General features: G+C 41.8%; 1 protein-coding gene across 4 annotated transcripts in view; it reads right to left on the reverse strand.

Moving 5' to 3' along the window:
* Window positions 1-18,581, reverse strand: part of LOC148871636 (EAP30/Vps36 family protein) — a 64,027-nt gene that overhangs the window by 9,578 nt on the left and 35,868 nt on the right. For 2 of the 4 annotated variants that reach the window (XM_088970388.1, XM_088970386.1), the window contains exons 3-5: window positions 8,853-8,946; window positions 8,722-8,779; window positions 8,447-8,516 (exon numbers count right to left, since the gene is read on the reverse strand). In XM_088970388.1, the coding sequence (XP_088826514.1) occupies window positions 8,447-8,516; window positions 8,722-8,779; window positions 8,853-8,946 (222 nt within the window). Of the gene's footprint in view, window positions 1-8,446; window positions 8,520-8,721; window positions 8,780-8,852; window positions 8,947-18,581 lie in introns of all 4 variants that reach the window. The other 2 variants (XM_088970387.1, XM_088970384.1) reach the window with 1 other exon arrangement.

Below are 18,581 nucleotides of genomic sequence, written 5' to 3' on the forward strand. Positions count from 1 at the left end.
TTGAAACATCATGGGATACAAGTTGAACGGAGCTATCCTGATAGTCCATAGCAAAATGGTGTAGCAGAACGGAAGAATGGCCACGTTCTCAATGTTGTGAGGACTCTTCTACAAGAGTCACATGCGCCTCCCTAATTTTGGATGGAGGCTGCTTGTATTGATGTGCATCTAATTAATTGTATTCCTTCATCTGTTCTTGCTAACATTTCACCTCATCAGAAAATGTTTCTTGCCCCCCAAATCTTTCTCATCTTCATTCATATTTTTGGATGTATATGTTTTGTACATCTTTCCTCTCATGAACATTCTAAGCTTTCAACTCAATCTGTTATGTGTGCCCTTGTGAGACACAGTCTTAACCATAAAGGATTTCTTTGTTATGATCCCTTTCCACATCGTATTCACATTTCCCGGAATGTGGTTTTTCTTCAACATATCTCTTTCTTTTCAAGAGTAGCCAAATTTGCACCTTTTGTTTCTGTTCTGTATGACTTTGACTCACAGGATGCTTCGTCTTCAACTGCTGTGAAGGTTTTTCTCATCTTCTGAGTCAAAAGTCAAAAGACTTTTGACTTGTATTTGATAAAGTAGATCTAAGTGTGCTTAGTACAAAATCATCAATGAACAATACAAAATATTTGTATCCCAAACATGAAACAACAGATGAAGTCCATACATCACTATATATAATTTCAAAAGGTGAAGTAACATGTTCAACTTTGTGAGTAAATGGCAAAATATGACTTTTACTCAAAAAACAAGAAACACAAGATGTATCAAAAGTTTTCACAGAGGAATTTTAGTTCTAATGATGCTAGAGTCAAACAAAAGTTTAAGTTTATCAAAGTTTGGGTAGCCCAAACGTTTATGCCATAAATCCCAAACATTATTTCTTTAACCTAAAAACAAGACTCAATGAAGAAGAGTTCAAATAAGCAAAGGATAATGTTGATTGAGATTTCTCAAACTCCAATGCAAACAAGTAATCCGGCCTACACCCCTTCCCTTTCATCTTCCTAGTGCATTGGTCCTGAATCAAACAACCATCAGAGGAAAAAGTTAGAATGCTACCTTCATCAACCAGTTGACCAACTTGAAATAAGGTTAGCGGTAAGTTTAGGAACAAAGAAGGTCTTGGTAAGGGAAAATGAGTTTGAAGGTGGGAGTTTGAAACACAAATCATCCCTCCCAATGATATTTGGTTTATCAACATTGGTAGTAACAATATGTTTATGGTGAGTCACAGAAAAGTCGTTTAATGGTTCAGGATAGGCTCTAGTCATATGATTCGTAGAACCAGAGTCGATTATCCAAACATGAGAGGGAGAAGAGTGGTAACCAAAGAACTCATCAAATAGGCCAATAGCAAAAAGGGCAGATGAGATAGCAGCAAATACCAGTTGCCAAATTTCTTCCTTATTCATGGAAGCAGAAGATTCACCTTTGGCAATAGAGGCATCAGTCGTCTATCACTCATACACCTGATAAGCTCGTGGATGATTCTTCTTCATAGAACCATTAGAGGGACGAACTGAGCAGTCTAGAATGATATGACCACGTTGTTTGCAATAAGTGCATACATTCTTCTTGCAATGTGAAGCTATGTCCAAAACCCTTACATTCATAACAGTGGGTTTTAGAGAGATCCTTTCCACCGGATTTCTTACTCTCGTGCGCAATGAAAGCAGTATGAGTCTAGTTTCTTCCTTCAACAACTCTCCCATCACAGAGTCTAATCCGGAAGAGTACCTCTCTACTCAAGACATTAGACCTGATTGTTTCATATTTTGGTCTCGGTCTCATAATGAACTAGTTCACCTTTCTATTCTCAAAATGCTTCTATAGATACTTAACACACACTAGGAGATCAGAGGGATTAGTGTGAACCAGTTCATATTTTTCCCATAAAACAATGAAGCTTACATAGTACTCATATCTTTTTATCCCCTTAGCAATAAGCAAAGATCTCAGACTCAATCTGATATTGTTTTAACAAGTTGGGCTGATGATAAACCTTCTTCAAATACGAATACATCTCATAGGTTGTTCATAGTCTTCTCATGGGCTCTGTTTGTTCCACCCATGGCCTACTACTGAAACTTGCTTGTATGGTTGTAGTTTAAGGAAGACTTGCTCCCCAACCTGGTGCTGGACGGGCCTATGCTTTCTGTTGTAAGAATCTTCCATCCATTGTTGGGCTCGACAGAGGTGGGATTTGAGATCTTGTAACATCGTATCCCATTAGAGGAGTTGGTCTTCCACTACTACTACTGTTGTAGACCCTTTCTCATATGGGAGTAGGGGAGGTGGGTCCCGTCCATATAGAGCCTGGAAGGGAGTCATTCCTGCTACATTGTGATACGTGGTACTGTACCACCATTCCGCCCAATGAAGCCACTTGAGCCACTGACGTGGCCTATCCCCTGCATAGCACCTTAGATAGGTTTCCAAACTCCGGTTGACCACCTCAGTTTGCCCATCTGTTTGAGGATGGTAGCTGGTAGATTTGAAGAGTTTCACTCCCTGTAGTCGAAAAAGTTCTGCCCAAAAACAACTCATAAAAATTGGGTCGTAGTCTGAGACAATAGAGTTAGGTACCATGCAGTCATGCCACCTCCTTAGTAAAAATCTCAGCCACCATTGAAGCTGTAAAGGGGTGGGAAAGAGGGAGAAAATGGCAGTATTTGATGAGTCTGTCAACAACTACGAGAATGACGGACTTGCCATAGGAAAGGCGAAGCCCCGTTATGAGGTCCATGGATACATCTGCCCACACTTGTGTAGGAATTGGGAGTGGTTGTAGCAAACCTGCTAGACACTGGGTATCAGCCTTATTTTTCTGGCAAATGACGCATTCGGCTATGAATTGTTGGACCGAATTCCGCATGCCTTTCCAATGGAATTGAGTGGCTAGTTTCTTGTAAGTGCGCAAAATCCCCGAGTGTCCACCTGCTGGTGATGAGTGGAACACTTCAAGAAGCTGCTGAATATGGGCTGAATCCTATGGTATCACCATTCGACGTTTATACAACAGCAAGTTATTCTCCACTATGTACCCTGGGTGGCTAGTAGGGTCCTCTTGGACCTGTGAACGCAGCTTGCTTGGTTGTGGGTGTCTTTCAGCTTCTTCCCTTAACTGACTCATGATGGAACACGTTGGGCCCATGAGAAGTAATGAAATTAGTTGTGGTTGGCGTGACAGTGCATCTGCCACCTTGTTAGGTGTGCCCTGACATGTATTCAATGACACAATCGTAGCCGAGTAATTTGGCTATCCATTGTTGCTGTTCCGGGGATGATACTGACTACTCCAACAAATATTTCAGGCTATGGTGGTCAGTTCGTATGATGAACCTCCTCCCTAGAAGGTAGGGTCGCCACCGCTGAACTGCGAGAACAATTGCTATCAGTTCTCATTTGTATACTAACTTGGCCCATTTTTGTGTTGTCAATGCTTTGCTGAAAAACGCTAGTGGCCTTCCTTCTTGCATGAGAATCGCACCCACTCGATGGTGTTAGACAGTTATGCCCTTAGCTCCAATCAAATTTATGTATCCTTTGACATTTATTGTAAATGAATAAAGTACATAATTGATTCATGTCATTGTGGTGTATTTCTATGTAATACCCTTAAATTGGACACTTATGAGACTCGTGTCAGTTTAGAATCTTCACAGTCGTTGGATAGATCTGGGGCGATTTATCCTACCAAGGCTGACGCTGATGTGCCGCCAAGTTGGTTGGGGAGGCTTGTCTCAGCTGCCAGGGTGAGACCTAAGGTACATGTAGTGTGGGTTTTCTTGAAACCCTGAACCGGACCAAAATTCCAGTATTGCCTTGGAACTTGGAGATAGATGGGCAAAACTAGAATGTTACACCTAACCCCTATACTCGATTATGATACTGCACTAGGTGTCGGATTGGGCTGTCTTTGATATACCAATCAGTGAGATCCTTAGAGGGGGTCAAAACCTAGGTATGTTGAGACAGTCCGAGAATTCATCTGAGTGGGTGATCATAGTGACAGGATCAACCCCTTTGTCGGACAAAGTGAATGATCGGGGATGCACTCTCTCTAATGGGGTTCAGGAACCAGGATGACAGCACCAGACAAGGAGGAAGGAATACTATTCCCATGCCCATTGGTTCCTTTCAAACGGCTGACCTGGATAGAGACAAAGGACTCTGTTACAAAAGAGAAGAGAAATTCGGGTCGGGCCATCGGTGCAAGAAACAACAAGCATTTCTCCTCCAAACAAATGCCGAAGAGGAAGACGACCTCACCGGTTGCGGGGAATCTAACCCAGGGTGGGAAATACAACCCAATGGCACACCTGAAATATCTCTACAAGCCCTTACGAGACTTGCATCCCCTCAAACAATGAGAGTTGCAGGGCTAATCCAGGGATGCCAAGTGTCAATCCTCATAGATAGTGATAGTTCCCTTAACTTCATAACTCAAGTCTTGGTGGATAAAATGGGACTCCCGGTTCAACCAACAACGGCTTTTTACGGTTCATGTGGCCAACGGTAATAGCCTATCCTGCAATAGCATTTGCATGGGCTTACCACTAAAGGTTCAGGGTCACCAGTTTGCGGTGGACCTATATCCTCTTCATCTCAGTGGAGCGGACGTGGTGCTAGGCATTCAATGGTTAAGACAACTAGGGCCCGTGATCTATGACTGGGCCTGTCTCACCATGGACTTCACACTAGGGAACTCTACAGTCCATCTACAAGGGCAAACATGCAAGGGTCCATGGCCCATCAATCTTGCAACATTAACCAAGCAAATAGGAGATTCGAATCAGCCCATATTCATGCCCATGGACTCAAATTGGACCAGCCCATCTTTAGCTAACAGCAGCCCAAATGGGCCTAGAGACTTCCAAAGCCGCCCACAACAACTCCTTCAGCAATATGGCAGCGTGTTCGAAGAACCCCAAGAACTTCCACCACGTCGGGAGAATGACCACCGCATCCCCCTCACCGATATTACAGCCCAGTCACAACCCATTCTCTTCACCGATATTATTAGTCAAAAAAAAGGATGGGACGTGGCGATTTTGTATTGATTACAGAGCCCTTAACAATATCACCATTAAAGACCGATTTCCAATACCGGTCATTGATGAGCTGCTTGATGAACTCAGTCAAGCCACATTAGACCTTGAGGGCAAGGTCGCTCTAAAGGAGGGGGGATTGTAAAAACTACTGGAACAAACCAACAGAAAGCAGTTAATCAGTTTTAGGCCACGTCAACACAACTAATCGTCCACTTGCAACAACTGTAACAGAAAGAAATCAAAGATTGTAAACAGTATAATTAGTGAAGCACAAAGAGAAATAAGACAATAACTCTTTCGGCATTAATCTCTCTCTCTCCTTCCAACGAATTCAAGAGGTTGGCTCCCTCGAAGAGCCCTGAGTTAGGCAGGTTCCTAACACCCATTCCCCCAAAGATTGTTGTTTTTTGTTGGGAAGTTTATTATGGTAAGATTAACACCTTTGAAAACCTTCAAAAGAGAAGACTAAATTGGTGTGTTCTTTGTAAATCTCAGAATGAGGACTGTCACCACTTACTGATCTCTTGCTCCTTTGCTATAGCTTTATAGAATTGGATTCTTACGTTGTTTGAGTGTAGGTGGAACTTGCCATCTGATACTAGTTTGTTGTTTAGTCCGTCTATTTTTTAATGGCACACAAAGAGAGGGAGAATTATGTGAAAGTGCATAAGAGCAACTTTGTTGTGGACAATTTGGGAAGAAAGGAACACCAGAATCTTTTGTGAAAAAGAAAGGAGCTTCTCGGAAAAGAATGTATTTTGACAAGGGCAATTCAGTGGCTGAAAACTCTAAAAATCTTTGATGCATACCCTTTTCATGACCTATGGAGAAGTTGGTTAGCAGTGGCTAATACTTCTACCAGGAATGACAGACATGGGGTTGAATGGTTGCCACCAGGGGAGGAGTTTATCAAGCTGAACTTTGATGGAAGTAGCCAAAGAAATCCAGGACCTTCAGGCATAGGAGGAGTGCTGAGAAACAAAGATAGTAACGTGATATCTTTGTACTCAGGTCCTGTGGGTGTCGGAGACTCTTTAAGGGCCAAATTACGGGCTTCTGTACAAGGAATCCAGCTTGCAAATCAGCTAGGCATAGAGCATCTGATTATTGAAGGGGATTCCCAAGTGATAGTGGGTTGGTTGAAGGATCCAGAAACTCTTATTTGGGGTTTTAGAGATCTTCTCAAAAAGGTTAGGCAGATCAGCAAACTCATTGGCTGAATTCACTTGCAAAACAAGGGGTTTCCCGAGATACTTTATTTTGGGCTTCAATGTAATTTCTTTTGTACTTATAATTCTGTAATTAGTTTTAAAGGAAAGGTCACATCTCGTGCCTTTCCACGGGATGCATGTAACTCTTATTTGCTGGTTTAAAAAAATTTCACTCATTTATCAAAAAAAAAAAGAAACGTGAATAGAGAAGAAAATTCTGGTTCGAACTAGAGAACTCCGATTTCTCTCTAGTCAGCCAGATTGAACTTATATGTTTCTATCCATAATAACAAAAGACTACTTTGTCCCCACTTAAGTATGGAACGCATCACCTAACAGAAACATTACACATCAGCAGCTTTAAACATAAATGTAAAGACTAAAATACCCCTACGCAGTCGACATTAACAGCATGAAAACCCCCAGAAGGAGAAAATGATCAATCCATTTTTTTTCTTTTTGAGAAACTCCTAGCTAATGAGAATTCTGCAAAACCCTGGGAGAGTATGCACAGAACAGAGAGAGAAGAAGATTGATCTGAACTAGTTATCATGGTTCTAATACCATAAAAATTCAGATGTAGTGTCCGTACGATCTCAGAATAATAATAATAATAGGTGAAAGACTTTATTTATACCTTTCTAAACAAACCAGAATTACACTTATACCTTCACTTAAGTGAGAGCCACATCAACTAAATTAAGATCTACTCGTAAGTACAATTAACAAAAAACTTAATGTAAAAAGCCTATACTATATAAGCCAAAATTTTAAAATAGGTGAAAGACCCCCATAAAAATTTTAAAATGACCGTAATGCCCTTCATATAAGCCAAAATTAGGTCATTCAACTCCCCCCATTCAAGAAAGGAGATTCGTCGCTGGGAAGTTCTTCTCCTTCGTCTTCTTCTTCTTCTTCTTTCCCGCCACCACCGCTTCTGAGAGTGGGGGGCTCTAGGTTTTAATGAGAGATGAATCTGTTGAGGGCAGATCGGGACTATTGAGGGCAAGTGGGTTAAACATGCCTTGGCTGCTTTGACCCGACCTTCTCACCACCAGAGGAGAAGAGTGGCATTCCAGCCACGGGCAAGCCAACTTTTGGTTATGTCGAAGGCCGAGGATTTATAATCCTTTAAGCAGGTTCACTTATGACACCCCTCACCCGATCCTCCTATAAATGTTTTGTATTCACAGTTTTCTGGTTTGGCGAAGTCAAATTCCAGCAAGATTGGCTTTGCAAACTGATGGGAAAAGGAAGGCGGATCGACTGACAGGTGAATAGGTAGATTGAAAAGGGAATCCCCAAACTTTTGTACTTCGGAGGCCCAAAAATTCCACTCATTAAAACACAGGACCATCCCCTTCCCTATACTACTCCCCTTTATTATTTTGCAGCCATTGAAGGAGTTATCAGAGACTAAAAATTCATCTCATTAAAACACTGATTAAAATTAAACAAAATCTGACTTTGGCAGATTCACCTCCATCAGAGACTTTGATAGAACCAATCCTCCATCTCAACATTAAGATATTAATTTAATAATTATTATTTTTTTTATGGCTTCATCATCTTCATTACTATTTTCATTATTATATTAACTCTTTATAATCTATTTTTCAATAGTAATTTTGAATTTAATAAATCATTTTTTATGAAATAATGCAAATTGAACTCAAAATTACCAAAATTTACTATTTTAGGGGTAAAATAGTAAAATCAATGAATTTCAGATGCTGAAGGTTTGATCCAACACAAACAACCTTCTTTATTCAGAGCCTCTAAAAAGTCAAAAAGAAACTATGGCTCTTTTCATATTTCAGACACTTTTAATATCTTTTTAACTTTTCGGATTTCAGATTTATCAAATGCCACCTAAGACTATATGACTATTAAACCTTTACGGTCACCAAGTATTATACCCCTCTTTTCTCAAACAAAGCATGTGCTTAGGAATGTAATTAAATAAAAACAGAGGTTAACACTACATTACATGACAATTAAACCTCTTCAAGCACCAGATTTGACACCCTTTTCACCTAAAGGCATATGCCTAGAGTAATGACTACTGGTTCCTCAGAAAATAGGTGGCTCCTATTTTGTGTTCAAGTAATTTTAATCGTAACTAGATGAACATGTTGAGATAGAATAGTGAAAGCCAATAAGAAATACCTCCTCATCACTGTGAGACTTATTCTGGATTACCATGACTCCACTGTCAAACTTTCTAAGCATTACTGGGCTGCTGGGCAGAACACAAATGTATACAAAAATTATCCCAAAGTAAACAAATACGAGTATGTGAATAAGAACTTCATACAGCTTTATGTCATACCTAATGACAGTCTAAAATAGACTTAGATTTGTCAATAGTTTCTGTTTTTACATTTAAGTTTATTAAATGGCAATTTGTAAACCAAAGAGCTTTAGTGTTATGTTGAACATACACATCAAATTTCTCCCAAATAGCACAGGCTTGTAATAAGTCTTCTGGTGAAATAAGTTCTGTATTGAAGGGAAAAAAACACAAATTAATCAAGAGAAGTATAGAACAAAAACCTGATCCACAAAAAAATACCTGTTCCCCGAGCACGATTGAAGAGACAGTAGACATCAATTAGAGCAATCATACCCCCAGCTCTTTCTAGAGGTATTCTCACAAAGTCTGCCAACTGGAAAACAAGAAAAATTAGTCAAAATGTGATGAGCCAAAAAAAAAGATTAAAGAAAAAAGAAAATGATATAAATATGTTTTGAGTTTGCTTTTGTAGTAGGATCCCAAATAATTGTCCTAGGAAGCATTTTAGTTGCTTTGGTGGTTCAGACAAAAGTTCTGCTCAGAGATAGAGAGAGAGAGAGAGGAGAGAAGAGGAGAAAGGAGAAATATGTCGAACCAGAGAGTCTAAACCTTCCTAGTCAACCATAACCTTTTATTGTATTCATTAAGGGTACAAAGTCAAATATGCCCCTACTTAAGTATGGGACAAGAAATTTAAAATAAAATAGTATTGCCAAGTCACCACTTAAAGTAAAATGAAAAACACTAAGTTACCCTACTCAGCCAACTCTTAACACTCCCCCTCAAGCTGGAGAATATATGTCATGTAATCCCAGCTTGTTACATAGTTCACTCTCCCTGAACTCAAACCTTTTGTGAACAAGTCTGCCCATTGATCACCCGAACTAACGTGCTTTGTGCTTATTTCTCCACTAAGGACTTTCTCCCTTACAAAATAACAATCAACCTCTATATGTTTCGTCCTCTCATGAAAAATTGGATTAGATGAGATGTAGATTGCAGCTTGATTATCATAGTACAATCTTCATAGGTTTGCTCATTGAGAATCCAACTTGTAGAAGATTTTTCAACCATACTAGTTCACATGTGATATGTGCCATGGCCCTGTATTCAGCTTCAGCACTACTCGCCACAACAGTTTGCTTCATACTTTTCCATGTCACCAGATTTCCTCCAAGAAACGTGCAATACCCTGTAGTGGATCTCCTGTCAAACACCGAGCCTGCCCAATCTGCATTTGAATACCGACTATCTCAAGACTTCCTCCTAGCTTGTACAACAACCCACGACCTGGAGCTCCCTTCAAATACCGTACAATTCTAAGAACTGCATCCCAGTGAGGTATTCAAGGATCTTGCATAAATTGGATCACCACACTGACAGCAAAGGAGATGTCTAGTCTAGTAATGGTTAGGTAGTTCAGCTTCCCCACTAACCGCCTATATCTTCCAAGATCATCAAACATTTTACCTGCATCATTGATCAACTTAACATTTGGTTCCGTGGGTGTTTCAGCTGGTTTAGCACCTAGCAACCCTGTTTCTTCCAACAGATCAAGAACATATTTTCTTTGACACAAATTTATACCTTGTTTCGACCTGGCAACTTCTATACCCTTGAAATACTTCAACTTCCCAAGATCTTTTGTTTGGAAATGGTCTTGTAGGAAGGCCTTTAGCCTGTCAATCCCTACTCTATCACTACCAGTTATGACTATATCATCTACATAAACCACTAACAAAATCTTTTCGGCTTCAGAATCATAGTTGAACACTAAGTGATCAACCTAGCATTGTTTCATTCCAAAATCTTTCACCACTTCACTAAACTTCCCAAACCAAGCACAAGTTCAGCCCATAAACTAACTTTTTGACTCTACACACTTACCATCCTCCCCCTAAACAACAAACCCTAGTGGTTGCTCCATGTAGACCTCCTCCAAAATATCACCATGGAGGAAGGCATTTTTAATGTCAAGTTGAAACAAAGGCCAATCATACTGCCAAAGAAATCAATACACGAACAGAACCAATCTTGCAACAGGAGAGAAAGTCTCCATATAATCCACCCCATACAATTGAGAGTAACCGTTAGCAACCAATCAGGCTTTCAACCATTCCACACTACCATCTGGTAAAAATTTAACAGTAGACACCCATTTACGACCTACAACATGCTTACCTAGAGAACTCCATTGCTTTACACCCCTGGACATCCTTAGATATAGATATAGAGGACAACAAAAAAACAAATTGGCAATGTGAAGTGGAAAGATGAGAAACAAAAACATAATTGAATATGGGATGTAGGGTACAACTACGTTTACCTTTCTGCAATGCAATTGCAAGATCTAGGTCAGAAGAGGTAAGCAACTCTTGGATAGGAGCAACTATAGGATCCGCAGATGAAGTAGAAGCTGGAGGAGGTGCCAGTGTCTGTCGATGAGTATACACATGTCGGATCGGCGGTCGTTCAGTAGGAATTTGCACTAAAGGAGCTGAAGGCTCGAGCATAATAGGAACAACTAGAATGGGATCACCAACGGGAAGAGGAAAAGGGATCAATTGTGAAGAGGTCGGGACATCAGGACCCAGGAAGAATGGCACAGACTCAAAAAAAGTGAAATCAGGATTGACAAATGACTTCTGAGCAATAGGATTGTAACACTTTGTTAGTGTCGAATAGGGGTATTTTAGTCTTTATATTTATGTTTAAAGCTGATGTGTAATGTTTATGGTAGGTGATGTGTCCCAAACTTAAGTAAGGACATAGTAGTCTTTTGTTATTAAGGATAGAAACATATAATTTAATCCGGCTGACTAGAGAGAACTAAGTTCTCTAGTTCGAACCAGAATTTTCTTCTTCTCTTCTCTATTCTCCTATCTTCTTCTTCTACTTCTAGTCTCTCTAATATTTCTTCAACTCTAATTCTAACAGAATTCTAGTGCAGATCAGGTTTATAATATGGCATCAAAGCTATTGTGACAAAATCAAATCTGCCCAGAATTCTGGTTTTCTCACATTCAGCCTAGGGTTTTTTATTTTTCTCTTCATCATCGGTTGAAGATAGGAAAGGGGCTGAAAAGGAGTGGTCGCCCTTTCCCCTTGGAGGTTTCTATGCCTCCGGTCAGCAGGTTTGTGGGTGTTTGCAGTGATTTGTAAGAAGCCCCCCCTAATAGATGGTGAGAAGAGAGTTGGTGCGGGTGAGGCAGTGGAGTGTTAAGTGCAGGTCGATTGTTTGGTGATTAGAGAGGTGGGTTTTGTGCAGATTTCAATGTGGATCAAATGGTTAGTGAGTTCCAAGTAGTGTCGTGAGAATTCAGGTTGTCGTGTAGTAGGGTTGTGGTGTGGAGAGTGAAGAATTTAGTGATGGGTGGTGTTGAGTGCAATGTGGTGTTGTGTGCAGTGTGGTGAGAAGTGAATTAGAAAAAATAATAATTTTAAGATATGGGAGATAACAGTGAAAACAAAACTAGTGTGAAGGCTCCCACCGACTACCTGAATATTCATATGACTTCTATCAAATTGAATGGGGAAAACTATGTGCCTTGGGTGAAATCTGTAGAGGTCTTTCTTAAAGCTAAGAAGAAAGTGAAGCATATAAGGGAAGAAAACCCTCTACTGAGTCTCATGAATATGGTGATTGGGAACAAGAGGATGCACAGATTCTAACCTGGTTATGGAATAGTATGGAACCCAAGATCAGTATGAATTTCATGTTCCTTGATACAGCCAAGGAGGTTTGGGACCATGCCAAGAAATTGTATTTGGGACAAGACAACACAAATAGAGTGTATCAATATTATCAGGAATACTTTAACCCACAACAGGGTAATCAGAATCTTGAGGAGTACTATGCTAGCATGAGAAACCTTCACAATGAACTGAATGTGTGCCATCCCCTCACCTCTGATGTTAGAATTCAACAACAACAGAGAGAACAACTAGATGTGAAAAGATTTTTGGTAGGACTGAAACCTGAATATGAACCAGTGAGGGCACAAATACTAGGAGGGTCAGCTCTTTCGTCTTTAGAAGAGGTGTTTGCTCGTCTTCGCAGGATCTCTATTGGGCCTACAGAGAATTATAATATCTCTGATAGGTCGGCCTTTGCAGTGTCAAGAGGGGGAAGTCTTGGTGTTAGATGTGGAGCTCAGGGAGCTCAATCTAGCCGTAGTGGTAGTAGTGGACCGGTGTATGATCATAGTGTTGGTGGTGGACCTATGTATAGTCGTGGTGGTGGACGTATTGGAGGTCGAGATTCAGGGGAATTCGTGGTAAAGGACATAGTTCTGGTCCAAGAAGATGTACACAATGTGGTTTAGAAGGACATACCATCAATTATTGTTATGATTTGCATGGCCCACCTTCAACTTGGGAAAATCATGCGGTGACCGGTAATAGTAGTTCCAGACAGGAGGGACATCAAGCTGATCAGATGCCCTCTATATCTACAGATGTTCCCCAGAAGGAGATGATGAGTGTTCCACGTGATGACTATGAGTGTTCAACAGAATATAGCCACTCTTGCAAACTTAGGTATGGCTTGCCTAGCATCCAAACCGAACCCCTAGATTATTGACTCTGAAGCATCCAATAACATGACTAGAACTCCAAGTGTGTTTCCTCCCTTTCTCAATGCCCGACATCACATTCTGTTACCCTTGCTAATGGTTCGACATCTTCCATTTGTGGTGTTGGTAATGTTAATATCCTCAGTTTTGTATGTTCCCAAGTTTCTTTTTAATCTCATGTCTATTAGTAAGTTGACCAAGTCCCTTAATTGCTCCATCACTTTTTACCCTTCTTCTTGTGTTTTTTAGGATCTCAAGACGGGGATGAAGATTGGTTGAGGGCATGAAGCTGGTGGATTGTATCATCTTGATGGTAGTAACAATGCGTCAACAGCTCTTCAGACATCTTCTCCTCTTCAGTGGCAATGTAGATTTTGTCATCAATTACTTAAAAGTTTTGAAGTCTCTTGTTCCGTCGTTTGAGTCATCCTTCTATTTTGGATTGTGAGTCATGTCAGTTAGGGAAACATCACCATGTTCCCTTTAGTCCTAGGGTTGATAATCGTATGTCGAATCCTTTTTTTAGTACATTTAGATGTTTGGGGTCCAAATAAAATAATGTTATACAATGGTTATAAATATTTTGTTATTATTGTTGATGATTATTCAAGGATGATGTGGCTTTACCTAATGAAAGAAATGAGTGAATTGTTTTTCATTTTCCAAAATTTTACGCTGAAATTCGCAACCAATTTGGTGTACAACACATTAAGATTCTCCGTTCTAATAATGGTCATGAATACTTTTATACATCATTTCAGGAGTATTTAGAACATGGCATTATCCATTAGACTTCAAGTACCTACACCCCACAACAAAATGGGGTAGTTGAGAGAAAGAACCGTCACCTTTTGGAAACTGCTCGATCCTTTATGCACCTATGAATGTACCCAAACATTTTTTGAGTGATGTCCTTACATCTTGCTTTATGATTAACCGAATGCCCATGCCCATCCTTGAAGGTCCTTCTCCCTTTACCACTTTGTTTCCTACCTTGTCTTTGTTTCCCCTTACCCCTCTGGTTTTTGGGTGTGCTTGTTTTGTTCATAATCATAGAACTAGGAAGGGACAAGTTAGATGCACAATCCATTAAGTGTATTTTCCTTGACTATTCCCGGACCCAGAAAGGGTATAAGTGTTATAACCCTAGCTCCCGACGTTCTGTTATGGGCCCGAGCGTAGGATCACGTCACAGGTCGGTCCACGGAGAAAAGCTCATGTTTTCCCTTGTTCCTCCCCTTCCTAACCGAACCTATCTTGGCGTCCCAGAGGGTGATTTGTCCAAGAGATCACCGAACTCTCCTTTTACTCTCTTTCTTGACTGGAAATTTGATATCTTCATTCAATAATTTCAGCTCCTTAAATAGGAGATTACAAGAGGTAAGAGTCCCCCTTGTAGGAAGACTCCTTGATAACTAAATTGCTTACAGATAAGATAGATAAGACTCCTAGATAAGACTAACTAAACTGCTTACAAATAAGATAGATAAAACTCCTAGATAAGACTCCCTACTCAAGAAGGATAAAAACTCCCTAAGATAAATCAGACTCTATACTAAGCCAGATAAGATAAGAGTAAGAAAGCAGATAAGATAAAGATAAGGTAAGATGAACTGTGGCTAGCTAGATAATCTGATGAGGGTCCCACGTTACTGCTGCTGCCGGCGGTGGTACTTCTTCCCCACGAATGCGTCCATAACATTACTCCCCTCCTAGACTACGAGCTTGTCCTCGAGCTCGAAATTTGGATATGTGCCTTTGAGTTCAGTCAAGGGAATCCAGGATAGGTGGAATGATTTAGCCCTCCTGGATTGGGTTCCAATGAAGGGGGTTCATCCTCATCGTCCTCTTGTTCCACCAGGAGGCAAAAAAGCCTCTTGCACTTGTGCCTTGCTGAGTAGAGTTCATCACAATTAAAACACTATGCCCTCGCCCTATGTTCCGCCATCTCAGCCTGGACAAGTGCTTAATAGGGGGTGCAACAACGCTGCTCCCCTCACTAGATGCTGGTCTGGAATTGTGGCTCGTCTGTGGTTTCCGTTCTTGGCTGGCTGCTGAAGATGGAGAAATTCTGAGTGGTTCCAGGGATGCCCATGCGGTTGGAGGCCGCTCCATACTAAAGGTTCTGCGGCTGAGCTGCATCTTCCGTTCGAAGGCGCGAGCTAGATTCATGGTTGTAACCAGGTTGGGGGGGTGTTGCATCTCCACATCCACCCTCAAGGGTTCTGCTAACCCTGCGGTGAACATGTCTACCTGTTGGTCCGGTCGTACCGAAGCTGCTCTGGCAAGGAGGGTCTAGAATTGGCACTGGTATTCAGCCATCGTTCCCGTCTGTTTGAGGTTTGATCAGTTCACCCAACAGGTTGCTCGTCAATGGGGGCCCAAACCTGAGGAGGCAGTAGGATTTGAATTGGGTCCAATTGAGCCCGGATTCCTCCTGCTCCAATTTATAAAACCAGAGTTGCACCTCCTCCGTCATGTGGAATGCAGCCAAGCTTACCTTGTCGTTGTCCCCTGTCCATTGGTTGCGGAAGAACTGCTCGCATCTGTACAGCCATCCCTAAGGATCTCCAGCGCCACTATATGAAGGGAACTCCAGCTTGCTGTACTTGGGAACGACTACGGCTACTGGGGGGACGACCTGTTGTTCGTCGGACAACTCCGTCAAGTCTGGTCAGTAGCTGTTTGTGGTTACAGCCCCTTCTGGATTCCTCTCCTTGTTAGAGAAATACAATTCCAGCAAGCGTCGCAGCTCCCGGACATCGTATTTGACCTCACGAACCTCCACGCTGGTTTCCACGAACCTATGCTCCAGTTCGTGGACCCTGGATGATAGCTGCTCCAAATCTCCCATGACGGTAGGCTCTGATACCAAGATGTTATGGGCCCGAGCGTAGGATCGCGTCACGGGTCGGTCCACGGGGAAAAGCTCTTGTTTTCCCTTGTTCCTCCCCTTCCTAACCGAACCTATCTTGGTGTCCCAGAGGGTGATTTGTCCAAGAGATCACCAAACTCTCCTTTTACTCTCTTTCTTGACTGGAAATTTGATATCTTTATTCAATAATTTCAGCTCCTTAAATAGGAGATTACAAGAGGTAAGAGTCCTCCTTGTAGGAAGACTCCTTGATAACTGAACTGCTTACAGATAAGATAGATAAGACTCCTAGATAAGACTAACTAAACTGCTTACAGATAAGATAGATAAGACTCCTAGATAAGACTCTCTACTCAAGAAGGATAAAAACTCCCTAAGATAAATCAGACTCTATACTAATCCAGATAAGATAAGAGTAAGAAAGCAGATAAGATAAAGATAAGGTAAGATGAACTGTGGCCAGCTAGATAATCTGATGAGAGTCCCACGTTACTGCTACTGCCGGCGGTGGTACTTCTTCCCCACGAATGCGTCCATAACACATTCCTTTGTGTGTGCCGATGTTACTTTCTTTGAGTCCACTCTGTTTTTCTCGGGGTCAGGTGATGTTTCTTCTTCCTCACCACCTCCTCCTTTTCCAGTCTCAATTGAGGACCCCATTCCACTTGTTCTGGTTGTGACCAAGACTTTGCCTCTAGTGCAACTTCCTGTTGAACGGCCACCTATTTTTTTGATGAATGATAACAAATTTATTAATTCAAAAGCAGATTTAGAGTGAGTCCATACAACATCCCAGGGAGAGGCGCGAGCTGCAGCCCCTACTTGAATCTTACAAGTAAACTAGGAAAGAAAAGCAAGAATCACAACTGAGCCCAAAACAATTCTTCCCTATTTACCCCTTGCTTAGCAAACACATCTGACAAAGTATTTGCTGATCTCCCTGAAGGGTCGAGAGATCCATCACATGGACGCCCAAAGATCTCCACATCCACCCTCAAGGGTTCTGCTAACCCTGCGGTGAACATGTCTACCTGTTGGTCCGGTCGTACCGAAGCTGCTCTGGCAAGGAGGGTCTAGAATTGGCACTGGTATTCAGCCATCGTTCCCGTCTGTTTGAGGTTTGATCAGTTCACCCAACAGGTTGCTCGTCAATGGGGGCCCAAACCTGAGGAGGCAGTAGGATTTGAATTGGGTCCAATTGAGCCCGGATTCCTCCTGCTCCAATTTATAAAACCAGAGTTGCACCTCCTCCGTCATGTGGAATGCAGCCAAGCTTACCTTGTCGTTGTCCCCTGTCCATTGGTTGCGGAAGAACTGCTCGCATCTGTACAGCCATCCCTAAGGATCTCCAGCGCCACTATATGAAGGGAACTCCAGCTTGCTGTACTTGGGAACGACTACGGCTACTGGGGGGACGACCTGTTGTTCGTCGGACAACTCCGTCAAGTCTGGTCAGTAGCTGTTTGTGGTTACAGCCCCTTCTGGATTCCTCTCCTTGTTAGAGAAATACAATTCCAGCAAGCGTCGCAGCTCCCGGACATCGTATTTGACCTCACGAACCTCCACGCTGGTTTCCACGAACCTATGCTCTAGTTCGTGGACCCTGGATGATAGCTGCTCCAAATCTCCCATGACGGTAGGCTCTGATACCAAGATGTTATGGGCCCGAGCGTAGGATCGCGTCACGGGTCGGTCCACGGGGAAAAGCTCTTGTTTTCCCTTGTTCCTCCCCTTCCTAACCGAACCTATCTTGGTGTCCCAGAGGGTGATTTGTCCAAGAGATCACCAAACTCTCCTTTTACTCTCTTTCTTGACTGGAAATTTGATATCTTTATTCAATAATTTCAGCTCCTTAAATAGGAGATTACAAGAGGTAAGAGTCCTCCTTGTAGGAAGACTCCTTGATAACTGAACTGCTTACAGATAAGATAGATAAGACTCCTAGATAAGACTCTCTACTCAAGAAGGATAAAAACTCCCTAAGATAAATCAGACTCTATACTAATCCAGATAAGATAAGAGTAAGAAAGCAGATAAGATAAAGATAAGGTAAGATGAACTGTGGCCAGCTAGATAATCTGATGAGAGTCCCACGTTACTGCTACTGCCGGCGGTGGTACTTCTTCCCCACGAATGCGTCCATAACACATTCCTTTGTGTGTGCCGATGTTACTTTCTTTGAGTCCACTCTGTTTTTCTCGGGGTCAGGTGATGTTTCTTCTTCCTCACCACCTCCTCCTTTTCCAGTCTCAATTGAGGACCCCATTCCACTTGTTCTGGTTGTGACCAAGACTTTGCCTCTAGTGCAACTTCCTGTTGAACGGCCACCTATTTTTTTGATGAATGATAACAAATTTATTAATTCAAAAGCAGATTTAGAGTGAGTCCATACAACATCCCAGGGAGAGGCGCGAGCTGCAGCCCCTACTTGAATCTTACAAGTAAACTAGGAAAGAAAAGCAAGAATCACAACTGAGCCCAAAACAATTCTTCCCTATTTACCCCTTGCTTAGCAAACACATCTGACAAAGTATTTGCTGATCTCCCTGAAGGGTCGAG

Source organism: Nelumbo lutea, chromosome 2 (assembly GCF_056320005.1).
Source record: "Nelumbo lutea isolate HS-2025 chromosome 2, American lotus-T2T, whole genome shotgun sequence".
Classification (NCBI taxonomy): domain Eukaryota; kingdom Viridiplantae; phylum Streptophyta; class Magnoliopsida; order Proteales; family Nelumbonaceae; genus Nelumbo; species Nelumbo lutea.